The 24,592-nt window shown below is 37.5% G+C and overlaps 1 protein-coding gene across 2 annotated transcripts in view; it reads left to right on the top strand.

Moving 5' to 3' along the window:
* The window catches only part of TBCK (TBC1 domain containing kinase), a 216,323-nt gene that overhangs the window by 816 nt on the left and 190,915 nt on the right, over positions 1-24,592 (top strand). For both annotated transcript variants that reach the window (XR_009601134.1, XM_027971381.3), the window contains exons 2-3: positions 7,348-7,569; positions 16,705-16,777. Coding sequence is in view for 1 of the 2 variants with exons in the window: in XM_027971381.3 (XP_027827182.2) it covers positions 7,377-7,569; positions 16,705-16,777 (266 nt within the window). In the remaining variant the exon portion in view is untranslated. The remainder of the gene's footprint in view (positions 1-7,347; positions 7,570-16,704; positions 16,778-24,592) is intronic.

Here is a 24,592-nt window from a genome sequence, read left to right on the forward strand (position 1 = left end):
CAATTTTTGACCTTTTTTGCCTATGATGCATTTCCGCTTCAAGTTCTTTGAGGGTAAATATTGTGTTTGTTCACTGGTGGGGCAGAAGCTGGAAAAGCGGCTGACTTAAAATAGGAACATCAGGATATTTGGTGAATGAATGAATGTTCAGATCGAGCTTCTTATATATATATATATATATATATATATATTTTTTTTTTTTTTTCTCTCTCTCTCTCTCAACTAATTTCTCATCTCAGGTATTTTTTTCCTCCCCACCGACTTTCTTCCACTTTACCAAGTGTGAGGAAATCTATGTGAGTGTATTCGTTGAATGTGAACCTTTTTATGTATACCCAACTTAAGACGTCGGAGAAGGCAATGGCACCCTACTCCAGTACTCTTGCCTGGAAAATCCCATGGACAGAGGAGCCTGGTGGGCTGCAGTGCATGGGGTCTCTAAGAGTCGGACACGACTGAGCAACTTCACTTTCACTTTTCACTTTCATGCATTGGAGAAGGAAATGGCAACCCACTCCAGTGTTGTTGCCTGGAGAATCCCAGGGACGGTGGAGCCTGATGGGCTGCCGTCTATGGAGTCGCACAGAGTCGGACACGACTGAAGCGACTTAGCAGCGGCAGCAGCAGCAACAGCAGCAACTTAAGACGTAGTTGAAGCAGAACGTTGATGAAATGGTTTGTGCTAACTAGTGTTTTATAGTTTTGAATTATTTGCGTTTTATTTGGTGATTTGATCTTTAGTTGTCTAAGTGATAGGTGTGTCTAATTGAAAATCAAAAGGCATAGTAATAATAAAACACAGCAGCTCAGTGTCTTCCTTCCTGCCCTCAGTCCTGTTCATTCAAAGATAACCACATTTAATCTTTTCTAATTTTAGGTATGTATGTTAAATAATATGTTAAACTGAGAATTCTTTTTTTTTTTAATTGACTTCTTAAGATAGCCCACACCATCCGCTACCTCTCTTCTACAAATTTTTGAGTGGTTATCACAATTTTTAGTTTTAATACTGGTTAATTTACTAATTCTAAATAATATGTAGACTTTATTTTTTCACATCAACTTTTGAAAATACATGTATTTGGCTCCTTATTTAGTAAAGCAAGGAAAGTAGTGACTCTGCCTTTAAATGGCAGAAACCACATCCACTCCTGCCTTTCAGTAGATGGACTTTACCTTATACACTGACAATGTTATTAATAGTTACAGTGTATTTCTTAACTCCAATTGTTTTTTGCTTTGTTTATGTGTATAAAAACCAGTAAAATGTTACAATATTATGGTTTTGTAAATAAACTTCAGTGCATAGCCAAGAAATATGCCATTATACATTTTCTTCCAGGTGTTTAATTTCATAACCTATGTACCACACTAATGAGATTTGTAATATTAATGTCAAATGGGTTGTTGTTTCCTCCTCTGCAGTAACAAAAATTATGTCATAGTTAAGTGTGCTTAATTTTTTGGATTATATGCTAATTGTATAGTTTTTGACCCTCCTCACTTTCACAGAGGACTTTGTACTTTCTTCGAGGGAAAAGATTCATGTGCTTTATTCACCAAGTCCTCTTATTCTTTGTATGAGAACCTCCTCCCTGCCATTTCTCTGCTTGAAGACATTTCCCTTGGAGCCCCATTACTTTCTGTTTGATTTGAACAGATTACTTTCTGGTCCTTTTGAAAGCTTCTATATGGGATTATATTCCTTGAAATCTTGAGTAAGGTACAATGTTACAGTATTGTGCAAAGGTACGATAAGGTACAATGTCTTTTACTACTTGGTCTTCTCCTGTTTTGGTAGCTGCTAAGTCACTTCAGTCATATGCGACTCTGCGTGACCCCATAGATGGCAGCCCAACAGGCTCCCCCGTCGCTGGGATTCTCCAGGCAAGAACACTGGAGTGGGTTGCCATTTCCTTCTCCAGTGCATGACAGTGAAAAGTGAAAGTGAAGTTGCTCAGTTGTGTCCGACTCTCAGCGACCCCATGGACTGCAGCCTACCAGGCTCCTCCATCCATGGGATTTTCCAGGCAAGAGTACTGGAGTGGGGTGCCATTGCCTTCTCCAACTGTTTTGGTAGACTACATCCTTAAAAAATTTATTCATAAAAAATATGTGGGTAGTGATTTTATTTTTTTAATGTTTGCATAGTGTAAATTATTATTTTACTATTATGATTGATACTTTGGCTGGGTATAGAAACTAAATTTTGTTTCTTACAGTTTTTCAAGCCGTCACCATCTTCTGGCTTCCGTTGATCCTCTTGAGGACATGAGAATGAGTGTTGGGTCTTGATGTTTTGACGCCTAAACTATTTGTTTTCTCTCCAAAATTATTAACGTTTTTAGTTGTACTTGAAGCTTTGAGAATCTGTTATGACATGTTTTGTTCTAAGTTTGTTCTCCTTGCAATGAACTCATTCATTGAAGCCTGAATAAATATCTCTGGTTAATTTAGTCTTCTTAAAATTAGAAGCGTCTTTAATTTTCCTTCAACTGAGGGGAATTTTCTCCTAATCATTTATAATTTTTTCCTCTTTATTTTTCTCTGTTCTCTTTTGTTGAAATTCCTGTAAGGTGGTTGTTGAATTCTTGGTTTGATTCACTGTGTTTGTAATCTTTTATGTTTTTATCTGTTTGTGCATTTGCTTCATGTTCTGAGTTGTAGTCTCAACTTTATTTTTCAACACTTCTATCTAGTTTGATAATCATATGTTTAATTTCCAAGCACTGATTTTTAAAATTATTTTTCTCATATTTGCTTAATTTTGTTTCATTGTTCTTTTTTTAATGAGATAAAATTTATGTATATTAAAATGCACTGATTTTAAGTGACCAGTTTGGTGAGTTTTGATACATGTCAACAAACATGTAATAATCACCACCCTAATCAAGATGTGAAACATTTGTACTACTCCAGAAAGTTCCTACCTTTCCATTGCCAAGACTGTTTCCACCACCCTCTTCCCCACCCCAAGCACTCCATTCTCATTCTTACCACTATAGTTTAAAACTGTAGTCCTGTAACACTTAAATGGAGCCATAGGATATGAACTCTTCTGTGTCAACTGCTTTCATCAATGTAATATTTTTGAGATACATCCATATTTTGGCATATTTATTCCTTTTTTGTTGTTTTGAAATAGCGTTTCATTGGATGAATATACCACAACTTGCTTAGAAGTTCACTCGTGTGATGTTTACCTTGCTTCCAGTTTGGGGCTGTTATGAAACAAACTACTGTGAACATTCTCATACAAGTATTTTTATGGACATTTTAGTTTTTATTGGGTTAATACCCAATAGGAATGGAATTTGAGTTATAAGGGGTACTATTAACTTTAGTACAGTTTTTCAAAGTTCTTGTGTCATTTTAGCACTACCATAAACAGCAGAGAATCAGCTCCAATTCCACATTTTTCTCAACGCTTGGTATTGCCAGTCACTCCAATTTTAGCCATTCTGGTAGTTGTAAAATGGTATGTTGTGGTTTTAATTTGCATTTTCCTGCTGATTAATTACATTGAGAACTATTTATGTGTTTATTGTCTATTTGTATTCCTCTTTTGTGAAAAATACACATTTCAGATTTTTACCTGTTTTGTGTTGACTTGTTTTTCTTTTTATTATTAAGTCATAGGCATTCTTTATATATTCTGAATGCTAGTCTGTTACCAGATAAGCCCTGTTATCATATATGCAAACATACATGCATATATATATATATACATATATATGTATTTTATAAAAATGTCATATGTATATATAGATAGATATGTCATAATTAACTTTACTTTGGATTTGTATTTTCTCAAATGTGGCTTTTAATGTGCATTGTTTTCAATTTTGATGAAGCCCACTTTATAAAGTTCATCTTCTTTAAAAAAATCTCATTGTTTTGTTTTTAATCGGCTCAGATGAGATCTCTTTTCATTTTAATTTCCATTTGTTTGTTGCTAGGACAGAGAAACAGTAGATTTTTAAAAATAAAGTATTTTTTTAAAAGATTTATTTATTTATGTTTGGCTCTGCTAGGTTTCCATTGCTGTGCACAGGTTTCTCTAGTTGCCACGAGCGAGGCAACTCTGTTGTGGTGCTCAGGCTTCTTACTGCAGAGGCTTCTCTTGTTGCAGGCCACAGGCTCTAGGACGCATGGGCCAGTAGCTGTGGCTTGTGCGCTCTAGAGCTGGGGCTTGGTGGTTGGCGGTGCAGGTGCTTGGTTGCTCTGTGTCATGTGGGATCTTCCAGACTAGGAATCGAACCCATGTCCCCTGTGCTGGCAGGTGGATTCTTAACCCCTGGACCACCAAGGAGGCCCCTAAAGTTCATTTTTTATGGCTTTTCTTATCCTGCTTGAGAAATCTTCGCCTATTCCAAGGTTGCAAAAATATTCTCTCTTTTTTTTTTTTTTCTTCTTGTGCAGAAGACTTACAGTTTTAGCTTTTACATTTAGGTCTATAATCCATATCAGACTTCTGTGGATGTAGCAGTAGAAATTGAGGTTAATCTTCTTCCCATATGAACGTCTTTTTATAGCACCATTTATTAAAAAGACTGCCCTTTTCCTATTCAATTCCTTGGCCTTTGTTGAAAATCATTTCATTGTGTTTAAAAATGTTTTTCAATTTAAAATGAAAAAAGCTTTCAATTTTATGAAATATATATAGCACATATATATAGATAGGTGGAGATATGGAATGTGAAATTATGGAGAATAATATGAACACCCTTAACCCATCAATTAAGAACTAGGATATTACTTAGTATTTTTGAAGTTTCTTATGGATTCTTCCCTAATCTCATGACTGCTTTTCATACAGTGATGCAGTAGTAACCTTATCCTTGGATAGGAGGATAAATAACTTGCCAGTGGTGTTGGAGAAGACTCTTGAGAGTCCCTTGGACTGCAAGGAGATCCAACCAGTCCATTCTGAAGGAGATCAACCCTGGGGTTTCTTTGGAAGGAATGATGCTAAAGCTGAAACTCCAATACTTTGGCCACCTCACGAGAAGAGTTGACTCATTGGAAAAAACTCTGATGCTGGGAGGGATTGGGGGCAGAAGGAGAAGGGGACGACCAAGGATAAGATGGCTGGATGGCATCACTGACTCAATGGACATGAGTCTGAGTGAACTCTGGGAGATGGTGATGAACAGGGAGGCCTGGCATGCTGCGATTCATGGGGTCGCAAAGAGTCGGACACGACTGAGCGACTGAACCGAACTGAACTGAATGGGGGTCTGGTGGCAAAGTTGAGTCTTCTATTCTTCAGCCTCTCAAATGCCATATTTCTCATTTCAGATATTCTTCTGACTGCTGTTGTTCACCACTGTTCCCTCCTTCTCTGAATCTGAAGCTTCTGTTCTGAAGAGGATGAGCACACCTCTTAACTGTAGCATAGATTGTAACCTCCTTCTGTCTGTTTCTTATGACAATGCTCTTAGCCTATTCAGAATGCTTTATAGGAATTTCTTGAAATCAGCTCACGGCCTTTTTCCACCCTCTTCCTTATTATGAGTTTACACCTTTTAAAACAGTTCTTTTTAATGTTTAAATGAAGTTTCTGGACAGATTTATGAAAAGCAGCCTATTGTCTTAATTTAGAATTCCAGGTTTTATTGTGAAACTGGAAGGGAAGAATGCAGTCCCTGACCAATCAATGTATTTTTAGTGAGATACCTAGATGAGAGATATATTTTTTGTTGGGAGACCTTTTTCATTGTGGTTGCCATAATGTGATAACAGATTTTAAACTAAGCTTCTTAATCTTCAGGCCACTTCATGATACAATGCTGGACTCCATTTGCTTTGGAAACTATAGTGCTAGGACCCCTCAGGATCTTCAGGTAGAATATCTGTTTCTAACCTGGAGGCAATAACATCTGTCAAGATCAGTGAGGGGAGTAAAACATCACTTGCAAAGCACCTGGCTTTAAAACAAAAATCGATTAGTTATTTAAGTAACATTATAAGTCTGTTTGTTATCTAGTTTAATTCTTTTTTTATTTTAAAAAATTTATTTATTTTTAATTGAAGGATAATTGCTTTGCAATATTGTGTTGGTTTCTGCTATCAACATGAATCAGTCATAGGTAGACACATGTCCCATTCCTCTTGAACCTCCTTCCCACCCCATCCCACCCCTTTAGATTGTTGAAAAGCTCCAGTTTGAGTTCCCTAAGTCATACAGCAAACTCCCATTGACTATCTGTTTTGCATATGGTAATGTATATGTTTCCATGTTCTCTCTCCATTCACCCCACACCCTTTCCTTCCTCCCCACCCGACCAGTATAAGTCTGTTCTCTCTGTCTGCATCTCCATTGCTGCCCTGAAAATCTGTTCATCAGTACCATCTTTTTAGATTCCATATAGATATGCATGTGCATTAATAATGATATTTGCTTATCTCTTTCTGACTTACTTCAGTCTGTATAATAGGCTCTCGGTTCATCCACTTCATTAGACCTGACTCAAATGTGTTCCTTTTTATGGCTGAATAATATTCCATTGTATATATGCACCACAGCTCTTTATCCATTCATTTGTCAGTGGACATCTAGGTTGCTTCCATGCCTTAACTATTACAAATAGTGCTGCATTGAACCTTGGGGTACACGTGTCTTTTTCAGTTTTGGTTTCCTCAGGGCATATGCCTATTAGTGGGATTGCTGGGTGATGTTAGTTTGATACTTAGTACTGTTAGTAGAGTCTTTGATTATTCTGGTTGGTGTCCTTATTTCCTCTTTCCTGACTCCTTGCACTGTGAAAAAGAAAAGTACTTGTAGTCTGTGGTATATTCAAACTTTGGGTAAAATGAAGAGCCTTATTAATGTGAATGTACAATAACAAACCTCTTCTAAACTCTTAAAATTGTCAGGCATCCTTGCAGAGGAAGTGTTCTGTCTTTTCCTTTTTATGCCATTGCAAATCTTTGATTTTGATTTAGAGCTACAATATAAATTCATGATTGGGTGGTCTTCCCTCTTTGATATTATCTTGAAATTTTCTCACATTGATAATTTTTCTGTAAAATGTACAGATTGACATTTCCCTCCAAATTATATATGGTTATGGCTCAGACAGTAAAGCGTCTGTCTACAATGCGGGAGACCTGGGTTCAATCCCTGGGTTGGGAAGATCCCCTGGAGAAGGCAGTGGCACCCCACTCCAGTACTATTGCCTGGAAAATCCCATGGACAGAGGAGCCTGGTAGGCTACAGTCCATGGTGTCGCAAAGAGTCGAGCACGACTGAGCAACTTCACTTTCACTTTCAATCATATTTAAGGTGAGAAAACACTGGCTTAATGTTTAGCTGATCTATCAAAAAATTCTGTCCTTTTCTAGATAACCTGGGAAGATTGAAGACACCAAGAATGTTTCCCTTGAAGGATGCCGAAATGGGTGCCTTTACCTTCTTTGCCTCTGCTCTGCCCCATGATGTCTGTGGAAGCAATGGGCTTCCTCTCACACCAAATTCCATCAAGATTTTAGGGCGCTTTCAAATCCTCAAGACCATCACTCACCCCAGACTGTGCCAGTATGTGGATATTTCTAGGGGAAAGCATGGTGAGTGTTGTTTTCTCATATTTTGTGTCCTCTACCCTGTTACCCTGATTAGGTTATAATATACACAGTGTATTGTTTTGGATGCAAGAGTTGGACTATAAAGAAAGCTGAGCACCAAAGAATTGATGCTTTTGAACTGTGGTGTTGGAGAAGACTCTTGAGAGTACCTTGGTCTCCAAGGAGATCCAACCAGTGCATCCTAAAGAAGATCAGTCCTGGGTGTTCATTGGAAGGACTGATGTTGAAGCTGAAACTCCAATACTTTGGCCACTTGATATGAAGAGGTGACTCGTTTGAAAAGACCCTGATGCTGGGAAAGATTGAGGGCAGGAGGAGAAGGGGACGACAGAGGATGAGATGGTTGGATGGCATTGCCGACTCAATGAACATCAGTTTGGGTGGACTCCAGGAGTTAGTGATGGACAGGGAGGCCTGGCGTGCTGCGGTTCATGGGGTCACAAAGAGTCGGACACGACTGAGCGACTGAACTGAACTGAACTGATACACATTAAGTGTTAATCGCTCAGTCCTGTCTGACTCTGCAGCCCGATGGACTATAGCCCACCACACTCCTCTGTCCATGGGATTCTCCAGGCAAGAATACTGGAGTGGGTTGCCATTCCCTTCTCCAGGGGATCTTCCTAACCCAGGGATTGAACCTGGGTCTCCTGCATTGCAGGCAGACTCTTTACCATCTGAGCCACCAGAGAAGCCATTATAATAAATAGTAAACATATAAAGTAATCAGAGTGTGTATGTTTGCTTGCCATCACTTTTCGCCCCAGCCAAACTGAGTCATTAGATTTTTCCTGACTGCATTTGAATGATTCACATTTCTCAGATCTGAGAATCAGGGTTTTTAATATTCTTTTTCAGGGAAGCCCCTATCCTCAAGCATATTTCTTCATCTCTCCAAAAAGGAAATGAAAATTCTAATGTTAGAAACTTTGTGTTCTGTCTCTCATCATGTCCGACTCACTGTGACCCTGCGGGCGGTAGCCCACCAGGTTCCTCTGTCCATGAAATTTTCCAGGCAAGAAGACTGAAGTGGTTTGCCGTTTCCTTCTTCAGGGGATCTTCCTGACCCAGGGATCAAACATGCATCTCTCGCATCTCCTGCATTGGCAGGTGGATTCATTACCACTGAGCCACCTGAGAAGCCCAATAGAAACTTTAGAATTGTCTATTAGAATGTATTTTATGATTGAAAGTAATAATTTGGGCTAAATTTTTTCCCCTGAAAAGAGGGTCACTAATGTTTTTACCTCTTCGTAGCTGCATTAGTCTTTTTATATAGGATTTCGTTTAGTAGAGTTGAATTCTATTGGTTAAGAAGTCAGTATTTCACCAGGAAGAATTTACTGCCTTTTTAGTAGTATAGTTGAGGCTTCCCTGGTAGCACTGGTGGTAAAGAACTTGGCTGCCAGTGCAGAAGGTGTAAGAGATGTAGGTTCAATTCTCTGGTGGAGGGCTTGGTAACCTACACTGTCATTCTTGCCTAGAGAATCCCATGGACAGAGGAGCCTGGCTATGGTCCCTAGAGTCACAGAGTTGTATATGACTGAAGCGATTTAGCATGTATGCATGCAGTCATAAAGTCAGGTTCTTCCAAAACTTGTATCTTAGCCCATTCTCCTTGCTAAAATATAAACCGAGTGGCTTATAAACAAGAAGAGTCTATTTCTTACAGTTCTGGTGGCTGGGATATCCAAGATTAAGGCAATAGCAGATGCTATGTCTGGTGAGGCCCACTTCTACATTAACAGTCATCTTCTCCTTGTAACCTCACTTGGTGGGAGGGGAAAGGGAGTTTTCCCGGCCTTCTTTTACAAAAGAAGAGCACTGATCCTGTTTGTGAGGGCCCTACCCTCATGGCTTCCCATGTGGGGCTAGTGCCTGTCAATGCAGAAGATGTAAGAGACTCAAGTTCAATCCCTGGATTGGGAAGATCCCTTGGAGAAGGCCATGCCAACCCACTTCAGTACTTGCCTGGAGAATCCCCATGGACAGAGAAGCCTGGTGGGCTACAGTCCGTGGGGTTGCAAAGAATTGAACACGACTGAAGCGACTTAGCATGGACACTCATGATCTAATCACCACCACCACCCCCCCCCAAAGCCCCACTGCTGGACACCATCACACTGAGGATTAGGTGTCAACATATGGATTGGGGAGGTGGGGCACAAATGTTCAATCCATAGCACCTCTGAAGGTGCTTATGGTGGCAAGATTTTAATTATTTTAAAATTATTTTTGAAAGCTTAATTTCATGCTTAAAATTATTTTAAATGCATTTCAGTGAAATATATTTAATTTTTCTAACAAAATGAATTGTGAAAGTTAACCCCATATACTTACTGATATTGTACTGTTTTTATTCCCTTAAAAATCTCATTTTCAGATGTTTCAACCTAATATTACAGGTGCTGAAAAAAAATGCAAACTCTTATTTCCTTAGTTTTGCTGAAAAACAGGCTAAATGATACTTTCAAGTAGTCTAGGTTATGCCTCTTGAAAATAGTTTCTCGGAAAGTTTTATAGAATTTGAATGGAAAATGTTTTTGTAATAAATGTTAATAATGGCTAACATTTATTGTTTATTACTTATTAGGCAGTATTCTAAATGCTTTACATATTTTAATTAACTTAATCCTTATAACATTACCATGAAGTAGGAACTCTTATTGTATTCACATTTTACAGATGAGGAAATTGAGGCACAGAGCAATTAAGTAGCAATTAAGGAACTTTTGGCAAGTTTGTTGTTTACAAACAAGCAAATTTAAAAAACCTTTTTGCTAAAGTTTTTGTTTGCTAAAGAGCTTCAAGACAATAACTAAATTGTAGATATCATTTGGGGCTTTTATATAACCAAATAGGTGATAAGATATTGTCAACCCCTGAATGCCTCAAATACCACCCCACCCCTACCCAATTACAAATTCTAAAGAATTTTGGCTTGTGCAATTGGCCTGGTTCCAGAATCACTCCAATATAACTATATGGTAGATCATTATCATCTGTAATGAGTAACCAAAATTTGCTGTTGTAGATCTGAAAAATTGCACTATGCTTATCTTCCCAAATTCTTGCCACTTTACTCAGTTCTTGGGACTTTTTCTCTTTTTTTTTTTTAAGATTTATTTATTTATTTATTTTTGGCTGTGCTGGATCTTCATTGCTCCTCGGGCGTTTCTCTAGTTGTGGCAGTCGGGGGCTACTCTCTAGCTGTGGTGCTCTGCTCTTCTCATTGTGGTGGCTTCTCTTGTTGCAGAGCCTGGGCTCTAGGGCGCACAGATTCAGTAGTTTCAGCTCCCAGGCTTTAAAGCACCGGCTCAACTGTTGTGGCGCGTGGGCTTAGTTTCTCCTTGGCATGTGGGACCTTCCTGGATCAGGGATGGAACCTGTGCAGGCCAATTCTTTACCACTGAGCCACCAGGGAAACCCAGGACTTCTTTATGCTTGTATCCTGAAGTGCCCTTTATTCTTTCCCACTGACTGGAAGCCTATTTGGAGCATCCCTTCAGATGACTGGGGTCTTGCCTCTGTCCAGTTTTCCCTAGGCATTTTGGGATAATTAACTCAGTAGTCCTAGAGTCAAGAGTCTTGAGCTCCTTTTTTTCATCCCTCTACCTAAGTGAGCCTCTGTAAATACTGAACTAGGAAAAACCTTATGACATAATCTCTCTGGGGAACCCTACTGCTAACTGCACAGGAAACTTCTTTTTAGTTGTAAATGTCAGGTAGGAAGTAATCCTCTTGGACACTGTTAAACTCTGTTAATGTTGAACCTGGCTCAACAATGTGGGTAGTCTCCTTAGGCCCAATAACCGTATTCCTGGTTACTCTGTTTCCCCTGATTGTCCTGCTCCTAGGTCTCCACAGCCCTCTCTTTCAGGGACACGCAGATTATGGATGTGTATAAAATTCATATATTTTAAGTTTGACTGCCTGGAATGAAAATATCTGTTATTATCCAAAGGTTAGGGAATTTGATTACTTTTTTTTTTTTACTATTGGCAATGTTCATTGTCCTGAAAAGTCGTAAGCATAAGGAATAACTAATGAAATTAGAGTAAGTGTTGTTGTGAAGGTCTGTTTGTTCCAAACATCCCAGTCATTTCAGTTACATTTAGTTTGAAAAGTCAACAATCTCCTAAGTGAACAATGCATATTTCTCAATGATGTAATCATTTTGGTTTGGACTGTTCTTGTCTCCTCAAAGAATTTTAATTTTGGTTCCTTTATTCTGTTCTTGCTACACAGATATTTCTCATCTTGTCATTGTTAGTCCCACACTCTCCCCATTTTACTTGGAGTAATGTGTAACATGTGGTTCATTTTAGTAACATTATGTTTTCACATGTTAGGTTAGTTCAGAAGTCAAGCTTTCACTGTTTCCAACAGATCATTCAGAACTGATTCAAGATGATATTAGTTTCTTGCTAACTCAGCAGGTGGATGTATTTAATCTCAAGAATAGTTTACATTAGAATTTTTGAACTTAATTTATCAAAAGAGAAATTGAATAAAATATCTTTAAAAGAAAAAAAGTCAGTAAAGCATGAAAATACTTAACAAACTTTAATCTTTTTCTTTTGAACTTGAAATCTCAGCAATTTTAGAAGCATAGAAAGGATTATAAATGGTAATATATTCCAATTGATTTGGTATTGATTACCCAAAAATCAAGAACAAAATTATTTTAATTAATAGATTTGAAATTTAGGTGGAGAATAATTGAATTGTTAAGGGCCTATAAGATAATCCTGTATCTCTAGCTGCATATATATATTTCAACCTGAGTGTCTGTATCAGTTTAGAGTTCCATCAAAGAAACAGAACTAGTAGGAGACAGATGGCTAGAGAGCCTGATAGCTATAGATTAATTGGTTGGAGTTGGTTTATGTGATTGTGGGGGCTGGGTAAGCTAGCCTGAAATCCATAGGGCAGATCGTCAAGGACAAGGTGAATTTTTATATAATAGCTGAAGTCATAGTCCCAAGAGTAGAGTTTCTTCTCCAGAGAAGACTGAATTCTGCTCTTAAGGCCTTACTAACTGATTGAGTCAGGACCACCAAGATTATCTAGGGTAATCAACCTTACTCACATTAAACTAATTGTAGATTTTAACCAATTATTTAATGCCTTCAAATAACTGAAGACTGTATAGCCTAGCCTGTTGACTCATAAACCTGACCATCACAGTGACCTAGTAACAATACTGTTTCTTAGGCACAGAATTACCCTTTATCAGTTTGCCTGTATAAATATTTATTTAGATATTTTATTTAAAAGGTGATGAGCTAGTCTCAGTTTTTACTGTGAATAAAGAATGGTGCAGTAACTGTATTCTAATAAGCTTTCATATTATCTTAACACATTCACAATTTACCTCTTTCTCTAAAAGTTTTTTAAAATCTTTCATTTAGTCCATCTTTTTATTCAACTACTTTATTATCTGTCTTGCTTAATATTGTGCTCTCTTCCACTTCTTAGCATTGACTTAAAACTTACAATTCAAGCTGTATGTACACTACAGAGACACTTGGCACTCACCAAATAGTTCATATAGGAAAGATTATTTCATGGTGCTTATATGTTCTACTCTTTAAAGTTCATCTTGGTGTCACATTTGTTTTTTATAAATAATGCCACTATATTGCTGACATATTTGGCATGTTATGATTCTCAAATATGTTTGTCATATTTTATTCTGTGAAACTATATTTTATAACAAGCAGAAGTTATTTTCAAACAGTTGTTTACAGTTTCAGGATGAATTCTCTGTAATGATTTTTTGGAGAAAAACCTGGTTCATATTGGAAACATTGTCTTGGTATATATTCCATTACCTCTGGGAGAATCTTTGATATTCTGCCAGGATTATGGGTCTGCTATATTAAAGTAATATTTACTTTAAAGTTCCTTAGGATCCTGTAGCTTTGGCAAACTCTAGTTTATGAAGTTTTGAAGGAGTTTCCTGAAGAAACTTGATCATTTTTTTTCTAAATCATTGTGAATCTGACAAATTTCATACTAATGCCAAACACTTTAGATATGGAGACTTGTGAATATCTAATTTAAAATTATTAATTAATGGAGTATGCACATTGTAGCATATTCTGATGATATTTTATATTAAAATCAGTGCTATTGTGGTATTATTATGCCTAGTTTACAGAGCAGGCATATACTTTTCTACAAAGGACAGATTTCTGTTTAGAAAATGACAGTCATTATATGAGATTTATTCATTTCTAATGGCCACATTGAGTCTTTGCTCAAGTTAACTAATTTAACAAGTATTTTTAAATTAGATGTGTATGTTTGAGATATCATGTTAGACACTGGTGATGCATTTTGAACAAGGTCAAAATCTTTCCTACCGTCAGGAAATGCATTATCTAGTAAAGAACAAAGATATTAGATAAAAATGTATACAAATCCTTAGGATTTCAAATGAGTGCTACGAAAGAAAAGTACATTGTAATATAGATTATATTATAGAAGGAGCAAATTGATTTGGGGGGACCAGGAAAGTGTTTCTGGAGGCAATCACATTTAACTGTATAGTAATAATAATAGCTAACACTTAGTGATTCTTATATGCCAGGTCCTTATTTTATATTAACTCATTTCAGCCTCACAACAGCTCTATGCAGTAGGTCCTTATTTTTCCCTCATTTTGCAGAAGAGGAAACTTTGGCATAGAGAGGTTAGCAAACTAATGAGTATTAAACCTAAAATTTGAGCCCAAACCAAATAGTCTGTACTCTTAATTACTGTGTTTCATGATAGGTGTTCACTGGGAGAAAAACAGGGACGATCATCCTTAGGCAATGGGAATCCATGTAATAGTACTTTAAGGTAGGAAAGGTGAAGGATAACAAAAAACAATGCTAGACAGGGAGTTACATATTCACTTTTATTAATTATTATTTTAGCACTTAGATTTTAGTATGACAATATGTTGGAGGGCAGTGACAATTAATCGGAGATGATTGGTTAAGAGATTGTTTTAGTAATCTAGTATGAAATGATGTTGGCTTGGACCCAGATTGTGGTAGATGAAGCAAACTGCAAATTCTGTAGACATTTGAGAGATAGAAATAGCAGTGCCTTTTCTTTGGATTTGAGGAATGGAGATTACTGCTAAGTTTGTAGCCTGAGCAGCTAGCAGGATAGTGGTACCATTTACTGGTTCTAAAGGGAAAGGCTTGAGGAGCAAACTATAAATTCAGTTTGAGTTCTGTTGAGTTTGAGGTGACTTTTATATTAAAGTGAGAAATTGGCTATGGAGTTTAAAAGAGAACTCTGGGCTTGACATAAAATTTAGGAGTTTTTCAGCCTTGGGAGTAAATAAGGAGAAAACACAGTTGAAGGCCCAGAATCAAAGGTGGAGGAGCTAGAAGGATTTAAGTTTGGGTAGAAGAGTTACCAGTCTACCAAGGAGACTAAGGAGAGGTAGCCAGTGAGGTGTAAGGAAAACTGACAGAAATGCTGCTTCCCATTTTGGTTTTCTGACAGTGTTGTTTGCTTTTTCCTTCTAGATCTTCATTGTGCTAAATCACTTGGAATTCAACTTTGCATGCTCTTTTCTGTATTGAATTGAAGAACTAGACCTTTTATCTCACAGCTTTCTTTCCTATACTTTTTTTTTTTTTTTTCTCTTCATTTCACGGTCTTTCAAATTTAATTTTCTTTAGGTTCCTGTTCAGATCACCTGGAGCTTTCTTTTTTTTTCCCCTGAAAGTGATGGTATTCATTTGTGGTAGTTTAAATTTTGTGTTTCAGGTCATTCTATATAATGCCACCACCTCAGTTTGAGCTTCCAAGAAGTGACGCACAACATCCTGCCCTCACACTTCACATGGTTGCCTGCACACCATTGTTCGTCGTCTCTGCTCTCAGCAGGCCAGACCTGACCTTCCCTTGAACCAGTGCTTACTGGGAGTTTTTCCTTTTACTGGATCACCTCCTCTGAAATTTTTCCTGCCTTCTGCTCTCATTTTTCTACCTTTGCCATTTTTCATTTTCACCAAACCTCTATGTAGTCATCACCATTTCCGGTCCGTTTTTTACTTTACTTCTTTTTCTTGTCTTGGTTTGCCATCTGAGAAGGAAATGGCAACCCACCCCAATATTCTTGCCTGGTAAATCCCATGGACAGAGGAGCCTGGTGGGCTGCAATCTGTAGAATCACAAAGAGCTGGACGTGACTTAGCCACTAAACCACCATCACTACCATCATTTTGTGTTTACTTTCTTCCTTGTCTTAGAACTCATTTTGCAAAGATATACATAGTACCCCAATTTCCTTTAAAAACTAATCTCTCCTGAAATAACCTTATCAAATCCCCAGCCACTTGTGAGCCCAGTTGTGCCTTTCTCTGGTTCCTCTCACGTTGTTTCATCTAGAAAGAAAGAGTTTGTTGATCTGCTACTGTGTCAGACAATGTGTCAGTCGATAATTAACTAATGATTACATTAAAAATGTATGGAATAACCTTCAAAACTGTGCTGACTTATCCTAAGACAGTTGATCTGGTGGAAAATAAAAATTCCATCATACTATATATTGTGCTCATGAAAATTTTATTATTACTAATCTCAGCAGGCCCCATGATGTTACAAACAATCGCAAGTTGATTTTCAGTTCTTACTCCATAATCGTGATTCAGAACATTTCTACTTTTCTCCAGTTTCTGAATTCAGTTTCAGAGACCTTATGTTTGAGCCAGACTGTCAAGACAGTTTGTCCCTAGATCCCAGTTTCACCTAAAATTTCTTTATATCTTCATCCAAGCTTTTCCTTCTGCTAGCCTGTGTCAGAAGAAGGATCAGTTCTTTTTGCCAAAGGTAAACCTTTCCAGCTGTTTTTCCTAATGCACAGGGGAGAAATCACAAAATGAAGATTGTTATTTGATGTATTGTCTTCTAACACATTTATCTTGTTATTCTAGAGATCTGATTTTTGTGTAGTTAATAGTTAATATAGACTTTGAAAAGCTCTTTTCAAATATCATTTGTACTATATGTTAATATCTTTAGTGAAGTATGTTGTTTTGTTACCAAAATGTTATATTAATCAAATCTAAAGTGCATTTGCTTTTTTCTTTTTTCTTCACTCAGAGAGGTTGGTGGTGGTAGCTGAACATTGTGAACGGAGTCTAGAAGACTTGCTCCGTGAAGGGAGACCCGTGAGGTACTGTGTGTGCTATCAGGACAGCTAAATGAGAAGCAGAAATTGGCAAACAAAAAGGCATTTTTCCTAGAAACCGCAGGGTCTCAGTTCCTTCTGTTATTTGTTTAATGATAAAATCCGGTTGTAAATTTTCATTTTAGGAAAATTAATGCAAAGGCCTCATAGAAATTCAGCATTGACATTATCCAGTGTTCAGCTTTTGTAGGCATTCTGCGAAGTACTTGACAAAAAGTTACCAAAGAGGATATATGTGAAAACTTGAAATCTTTTTAGTACTAAGCTTTTCTTTAACATAGCTGAAGTTAAGAGTATTTTCCAGAGACAAGTACCTGGTAACTTCTCACACAGTAGGGGTATTCCTAGGAACATGGTGTACTGTATTAACTAAGGCCACATTGAAGAATAGAGAGAAATACTAATCATGGCTTGAATGGAATCTAATCATGCAGTTTAAATTCGGTTATTTCAATGACATATGAAATTTGCTTTCTATCTCAGGCATTTTTGGCAAGAAAAATGTGTGATCTAAACTTTACTGTAAATGTACTATTAAATGAGCTTCTTCACTGATTTTCTGAAATTATCTTAAAATCATGAAAAATATTTTTAATGAATAAAATTGTACTAAAGGAATGAAGATTGCTTATCTTGAGCTTTTATATGATTGTAATTATCTATCCTACATTGAAGAAATATTCCTATTCTTTGTCAATATTTTTTAATCATTGCTATCTTATAGATAATGATACATCTTTTTCGAGGGAGGAAAAATGTGTATCTTAATAAATGGTAGTAATTTAATAGCAGCAAAAGAAGTAAGTTGAATAAAAGTACTTTCATTGCTACTTTAAATGATTAGGTTTAAGTGGTATCTGGAATGCAAGATGCAGATATCAAATCCACTATTGCCTCACTTGCTTTTTTAGAAGTCTAATGTGACCATAGTAATAAAAGTGGCTTTTCTGTATATTAACCATGACTTAGTAAATATGTTTTTATAAATATAATTTTTGCATGTCACAAATCTTTGATTGTATTTGTTAAAAACCATATTGCTCTTTGCTCACCAATTTAAATTTATACTTTAATTTATAGGCCATCTATTCTAAAATAAAAAAGAAAAGAAAAATCTTCATGAAAGTTCAGTTCAGTTGCTCAGTCATGTCCGACTCTTTGCGACCCCATGGACAGCAGTACGCCAGGCCTCCCTGTCCATTGCCAGCTCCCAGAGTTTACTCAAACTTATGTCTGTTGAGTCAGTGATGCCATCCAACCATCTCATCCTCTGTCGTCCCCTTCTCCTCCCCCCTTCAATTTTTCCCAGCATCAGGGTCTTTTCAAATGAGTCAGTTCTTTGCATCAGGTGGGCAAGGTATTGGAGTTTCAGCTTCAACATCAGGCCTTCCAATGAATATTCAGGACTGATTTCCTTTAGGATGGACTGGGTGGATCTCCTTGTAGTCCAAGGGACTCTCAAGAGTCTTCTCCAACAACACAGTTCAAAAGCATCAATTTTTCGGCACTCAGTTTTCTTTATAGTCCAACTCTCACATCCATACATGACCACTAGAAAAACCATAGCTTTGACTAGATGGACCTTTGTTGGCAAAGTAATGTCTCTGCTTTTTTAATATGCTGTCTAGGTTGGTCATAACTTTTCTTCCAAGGAGCAAGCATCTTTTAATTTCATGGCTGCAGTCACCATCTGCAGTGATTTTGGAGCCCCAAAAATAGTCTGTCACTGTTTCCAGTTTCCCCTTGTATTTGCCATGAAGTGATGGGGCTGAATGCTGTGATCTTAGTTTTCTGAATGTTGAGTTTTAAGCCAACTTTTTCACTCTTCTCTTTCACTTTCATCAGGAGGCTCTCTAGTTCTTCCCTTTCTGCCATAAGGGTGGTGTCATCTGCATATCTGAGGTTATTGATATTTCCGGCAATCTTGATTCCAGCTTGTGCTTCTTCCAGCCCAGTGTTTCTCATGATGTACTCTGCATAGAAGTTAAATAAGCAGGGTGACAATACACAGCCTTGACAAACTCTTTTTCCTATTTGGAACCAGTCGGTTGTTCCATGTCCAGTTCTAACTGTTGCTTCTTGACCTGCATACACATTTCTCAAGAGGCAGGTTAGGTGGTCTGGTATTCCCATCTCTTGAAGAAGTTTCCACAGTTTATGGTGATCTATACACTCAAAGGCTTTGGCGTAGTCAATAAAGCAGAAATAGATGTTTTTCTGGAAGTCTTGTTATTTCTGTGATCCTGTGGATGTTGGCAATTTGATCTCTGGTTCCTCTTCCTTTTCTAAATCCAGCTTGAACATCTGGTTCACGGTTCATGTATTGTTGAAGCCTGGGTTGGAGACTTTTAAGCATTACTTTGCTAGCGTGTGAGATGAGTGCAGTTGTACAGTGGTTTGAGCATTCTTTGGCATTGCCTTTCTTTGGGATTGGAATAAAAACTGATCTTTTCCAGTCCTGTGGCCACTGTGTCTGCGTGGCACTGGAACAAGTGGCAGTGAGGAAATATCCCACATCCAAGGTCAGGAGCGGCAGCTGCTCTTAGCTGGAGCAGGTGTGAGGAGATACCCCACATCCAAAGTCAAAGAAACCCCAGTAAGAAAGTAGGCACTGGAGCAGCTGTGAGGAGATGCCCCAGGCCCAAGGGCAAAGGAGAATCCCCAGCAAGATGGCAGGAAGGGCGAATTTGCGTTTAGAATCAAACCCTGTTCCAGGGTTTGACGCTGGAACAGCGTCCAGAGACGCTCAGAGGGCTCAAACAAACCTTGTGTGCACCAGGACCCAGAGACCCCACAGAGACTGAGACTCCTAGGTAGAGGAGCCCCTTAAATTTGTGCCCAACAGGTATCGCATTTGCCTCCTTGTAGTCCCGCCCTGCCTTGTTATTAGATCAAGAAAATGCATGTCCAACAAAATATTTGCACAAGAATGCTTCCAGAAACCTAGAAGCCCCAAACTGGGAAGAATTCAAATATTCATCAATGGGAGGATAGGTAAGCAGATCGCAGTATGTTAATCAACAATAAAATGGAATCAACTACTGATGTACACAACATGATGAACCTTAGAAATATTATGGTGAGCAAAAGAAAGCAGATACTAATGTCATATTCTTCTATTTATATGAAGTTTTAAAACAAAACTCATCTACGATGGTAGATATGAAAACAGTGCTTGATGCTGGTTGGGAAGTGGGAATACAGGAACTGATTCCAAATGGCCTCGAGGGAACTTGCTGGGGAATCGAAATTTTTACATCTTGATTAGGTATTACTTATACAGTACATATTCTTGCAAAACTTGTCAAAATTCACTGACATGTATGCCTTAAGAACATGCATTTCACCTATGTAAATTATACCTCAAAAGTTTTTAAGAGACTGTTGAGATATTTACTTGGCTTGGATTGTGAGTCTCTCATATAGCAACAATATTTGTTGTTAATGAAGATGCTTCATCCAGTGGCATACTTTTGTTTGTTTGTTTTTTTGCTAGTTTCTATAAGAAAAATTAGTGTGAATTAGTTATTGTTGAGTAACTACTTCAGCACTTAGCAGCTTAAAACAATAATAAGCATTTATCAATTTATATAATTTCCCTGGGTCAGGAATTCAGGAATGTTTAGCTGAGTGGTTTTTTAGCTCAGGATCTCATGTCATTGCAGTCAGTGTATCAGCTGGGGCTGTAGTCATCTGAAACCTCCATTAGGGATTCAAGATCTGTTTCTAAGTTAGCTCACTCATTTGGTACCAGTTGTTGACAGGAGGTTTAATTTCCTCCCTGTCTTGAGGGCCTTTCTGCAGACCTCTTGGCTGAATTCTCACAGTATGGTGGTTGACTTCTCCTAGAGTGAGTGAGTGAGCAGTCTAAGAGATGAGAGGAAACAAAGTGGAACCTGCAATGCCTTTTATGACCTCACCTCAGGAGCCACACATCACTATATCTTATTGGATAGAAAGGTCGGCCATTAACTCTATTCATTTGGGAGAAGACAACACAAGAATGTGAATCCTAGGAATCCAGGGGGATTGGAGGTCATCGTAGAGGCTGGCTATCACAGAAGTCTTGAAGATCATACAAGTATTAAAAAATCTGGGGGCGGGCAATAGGAATGAAATACTAAATCAACATTAACACTAACTGAAAAATAAAGTTCCTAAAATTATTCAGTACTCATTTAGGGCACTTGGAATGGAAGAAAGGAAGACGTTTACACCAGGAAGAGGGGATAAACAATTAAGGGAATATCCAGAAGTACCAGAGGACATAGCTCTGCTGCAACTGGAATTGCTTTACATCATCTAAATTAATGTTACCCAAGGCCTTACGCTCCCAGCCATTCCTGAGGACTCTGTAAACCATGAGCAGGGTAGTTCTCTGTAATCAGGATGGTAGTAACTGTAGGATGTTCCTTCTGATCTCCACGTTTCCCCTCTGCCCATATACTGATATGTTCTTGGACTTACTGAAACAGCTGAAGGAGAGAGAAGCTGATGAATCAGAAGACAAATTTCCGTTTTCATCATTTTAATCTCAACTCTGTCCTTTTACTTTATTTACATTTGCATTGTATAAGGACACAATTGCCATTGTTTTACCAATAGATTATATCCATTAGCTCATGAAAAGTTTTACTTTTCTGTTCCTGTCGTTGTTTATCCTTGTTTTACAGATAATAAATCTCATAACGTTAAATACCATTAGTCTCAACAGTGTACAGGTATAAAGAGGCCACCTTTCCTTAATGCCTTTGTATATGTCTTCATGAGGATGAAATGTTATAGGTGGATGCATGTTCTTTGAGTAGTTAGTGGAACATCAATAGAATTAAATGCAAATTTCTTATTGTCTTTCATGCTATTTACATAGTCTTTCTCATTTATTTAAAAGAGAGTCTGTGATAGTCTTACAGATCTTTGTAATTTCTTCACGTGAGATATGTTTAACATTTATGTGAAGTACTTTTTAAAATCATTTTGGCTCTAGATTAAAATTCAGTATTTCCCTTGCTTGTTTTGGAATATAACATTCAGCACTTGCCACCTTTGAGTAAAAATGCTTCTGTTGGGTTCAGTTCCAAGTTGTTATATGATCTATCCATCTAAGTTAGCTTTGTTATAAACTATTTGACTTTCCACATATTTGGATTAATTTTGTCTCCAGCAACAGAGCTGTTTCATGTGCAGAATTGATGTGCGACAATTTTAATCAATTCTATAACTTGTTTACGGAAAGTGAGAAGATGTTCTTATGGCTTATAAATCAGTTCTTTCCCTTAACTGCCAAAAGTAAGTATCTTGCACCTGTAAGAAAGGCTGATGAAAAGTAAACAGGAAATCTATTTAGATGGGCTTGCTATGTGAGACCCATGTTTTTTACTTGTCCATCTGTCTCTGTTGCAAAACTGTAAGCATCCACTTGTCTGGTAGCTCAGTTCAGTTCCGTCGCTCAGTTGTGTCCAACTCTTTGCGACCCCATGAATCGCAGCACGCCAGGCCTCCCTGTCCATCACCAACTCCCAGAGCTTACCCAGACTCCTGTCCATCGAGTCGGTGATGCCATCCAGCTATCTCATCCTCTTGTCCCCTTCTCCTCCTGCCCCCAATCCCTCCCAGCATCAGAGTTTTTTCCAATGAGTCAAGTGTTTGCATGAGTTGGCCAAAGTATTGGAGTTTCAGCTTCAGCATCAGTCCTTTCAAAGAATACCCAGGGCTGATCTCCTTTATGATGGACTGGTTGGATCTCCTTGTAGTCCAAGCTATTTGCAGTTAATTATCCAAACTTAAGCATCATTTAAGGCATTGATCTTACTGGATTTATATTTTAAAGAAAATTTTGCATCTTCCATAAAATCATTGGTTCAGGGAATAGACTAATGAAAACTAGAAACTTAGAGTAAGAGTCTGGTGTCAATTTACTCACTAATTTTTTTCACAATAAATTTAGTATCTTTAAAGCAATATGTGTACTAAAACATTATGGTAGTAATTTGTACCACAACTATTGTAATTTAAGACTATCTGAAGTTTTCAGATATCACTAGAAAATTGTGTTCTTTTTATAATTTTAATAGCCATAAAATGCTTTCAAGAATTCATGTTATCCAAACCAAAGATGATAATTTGTACTATGACTTGGAGCTAATTAATGAGTCAGTCTTTTATGAATTAATGTTATTTGTGAGGTTAGTTTGCTAACTTGGCTTGAAAGTGGAAACTCACCATTTTCTTTAGAATCTGTTCAAGCTTGAATCAAAGGAAGTAATTTTTGGAGTTTGCTGCTCTCTTTTCAGTGGCTTTTAAAAGTTACTTGTGCCAGAGTTCTCTCTCGCCAGTATTCTCTCCAGTTTCAGTTAAATGATCAAAATTATTTTCTGGAAACATAGAAGCATGGAATTCAATTAAACTCCTATAACCAGTACATTTCAAGGAAAAAAAAAAAATAGTGTTTGAAAGATTTGTTTGAAGTCATCTCATATCTAGTGCCTGTGAATCTATTTAATTGCTACCCTAAAGCCAGATTCAAGATACTGAAAAGTGGAAAATCTTAAACTATATCTCATTTCTAAAATATTTTCCAGAGAATATTAAAAAAGAGATAACACCTTTGTCACTCCCATTAAAGTAAGTGTGAGGAAAATGGTTTACCTTTTAAGTCTAGGTGTTATTTGGAAAGTATTTCCCATTTGTGTTATTCAGAGCAGGTACTTTTTCTTAAACTATAAAAGCGCCAGCAAGTAGAGTTCATAGACAGATATTCAGCAGAGTTTTGGCACTTGAGGTAAAGTTCCTGCATTGTCCTTAAATTTGCAAGTGAAGGCAGGGTGAGTAGTGCAGGCATATTTCTTTAATAAAAGGTAGTTTGTCATATGTTTTCAGGGTTATGGCTTTGAACATTTACCAAAGAAACATCAGCATTGCAGAGGTTATATGTGAAACTTTGATGGGAAGCAGGCTGTGTCTGCAGTTGCTCACTAGCTTGATGGAAAACATGATCTGACTTACTCAATGAGTGAGTTTTATTTGCCCCTATTAAAAGACTGCTCACTCACTGACTTAGATATTCCAAAGGTTTTTTGAACACATTCTAGAATATGTTCCACAGATGGATAATGAGCCACAAGTCATTGTCATCAGAAATAGGTAGTAGATACTCTTATTTTAGAATATAACCTGATAGTAGAAGTTAAGACTTTTGTACATATTTTTTGCATTCAAGGGCCCTAGTGTCGGAATGCATTAGAAATTACAGTAGAGTCAAGTAACTTAGATATTTATATAATTGATATTTATTTTACTTGTTTTGTTTAAAGACAGATTCTCCAGGCAAGAATACTGGAGTGGGTGGGTTGCCATACCCTCCTTCAGGGCATCTTCCCAACCCCTGAATCGAACCCAGGTCTCCTGCATTGCAGACAGATTCTTTACTGTCTGAGCCACCAGGGAAGCCCTAGAGACAGAAAATAATGCCCAGAAAAGATGCTTTTCACTCAGGCATGGCATCTTGCAGCTATCTTCTACTTTCTCTCTCTTTTGTACTATTTATACCGTTTGTCACTGAGTATTGTTCATACACCCTTGGCGATATTTCTTATAACTGCTGTCCTCTACATTCTTTACTTCAGGCCTTAATTAACAAAGAGTTTGACTATTGCGTTGCAACATACTCTTAACTGGTCTTACTGCCTTTAGTTTTTCCACACTCCAGTTACTTCTACTTTCTGCTGCTATAGCAGTGTTGTTAAAGATCAGTGCATGCTAAGTTGTTTCAGTTCTGCCAACTCTTTGAGACCCTATGGA

Source organism: Ovis aries, chromosome 6 (assembly GCF_016772045.2).
Source record: "Ovis aries strain OAR_USU_Benz2616 breed Rambouillet chromosome 6, ARS-UI_Ramb_v3.0, whole genome shotgun sequence".
NCBI lineage: Eukaryota > Metazoa > Chordata > Mammalia > Artiodactyla > Bovidae > Ovis > Ovis aries.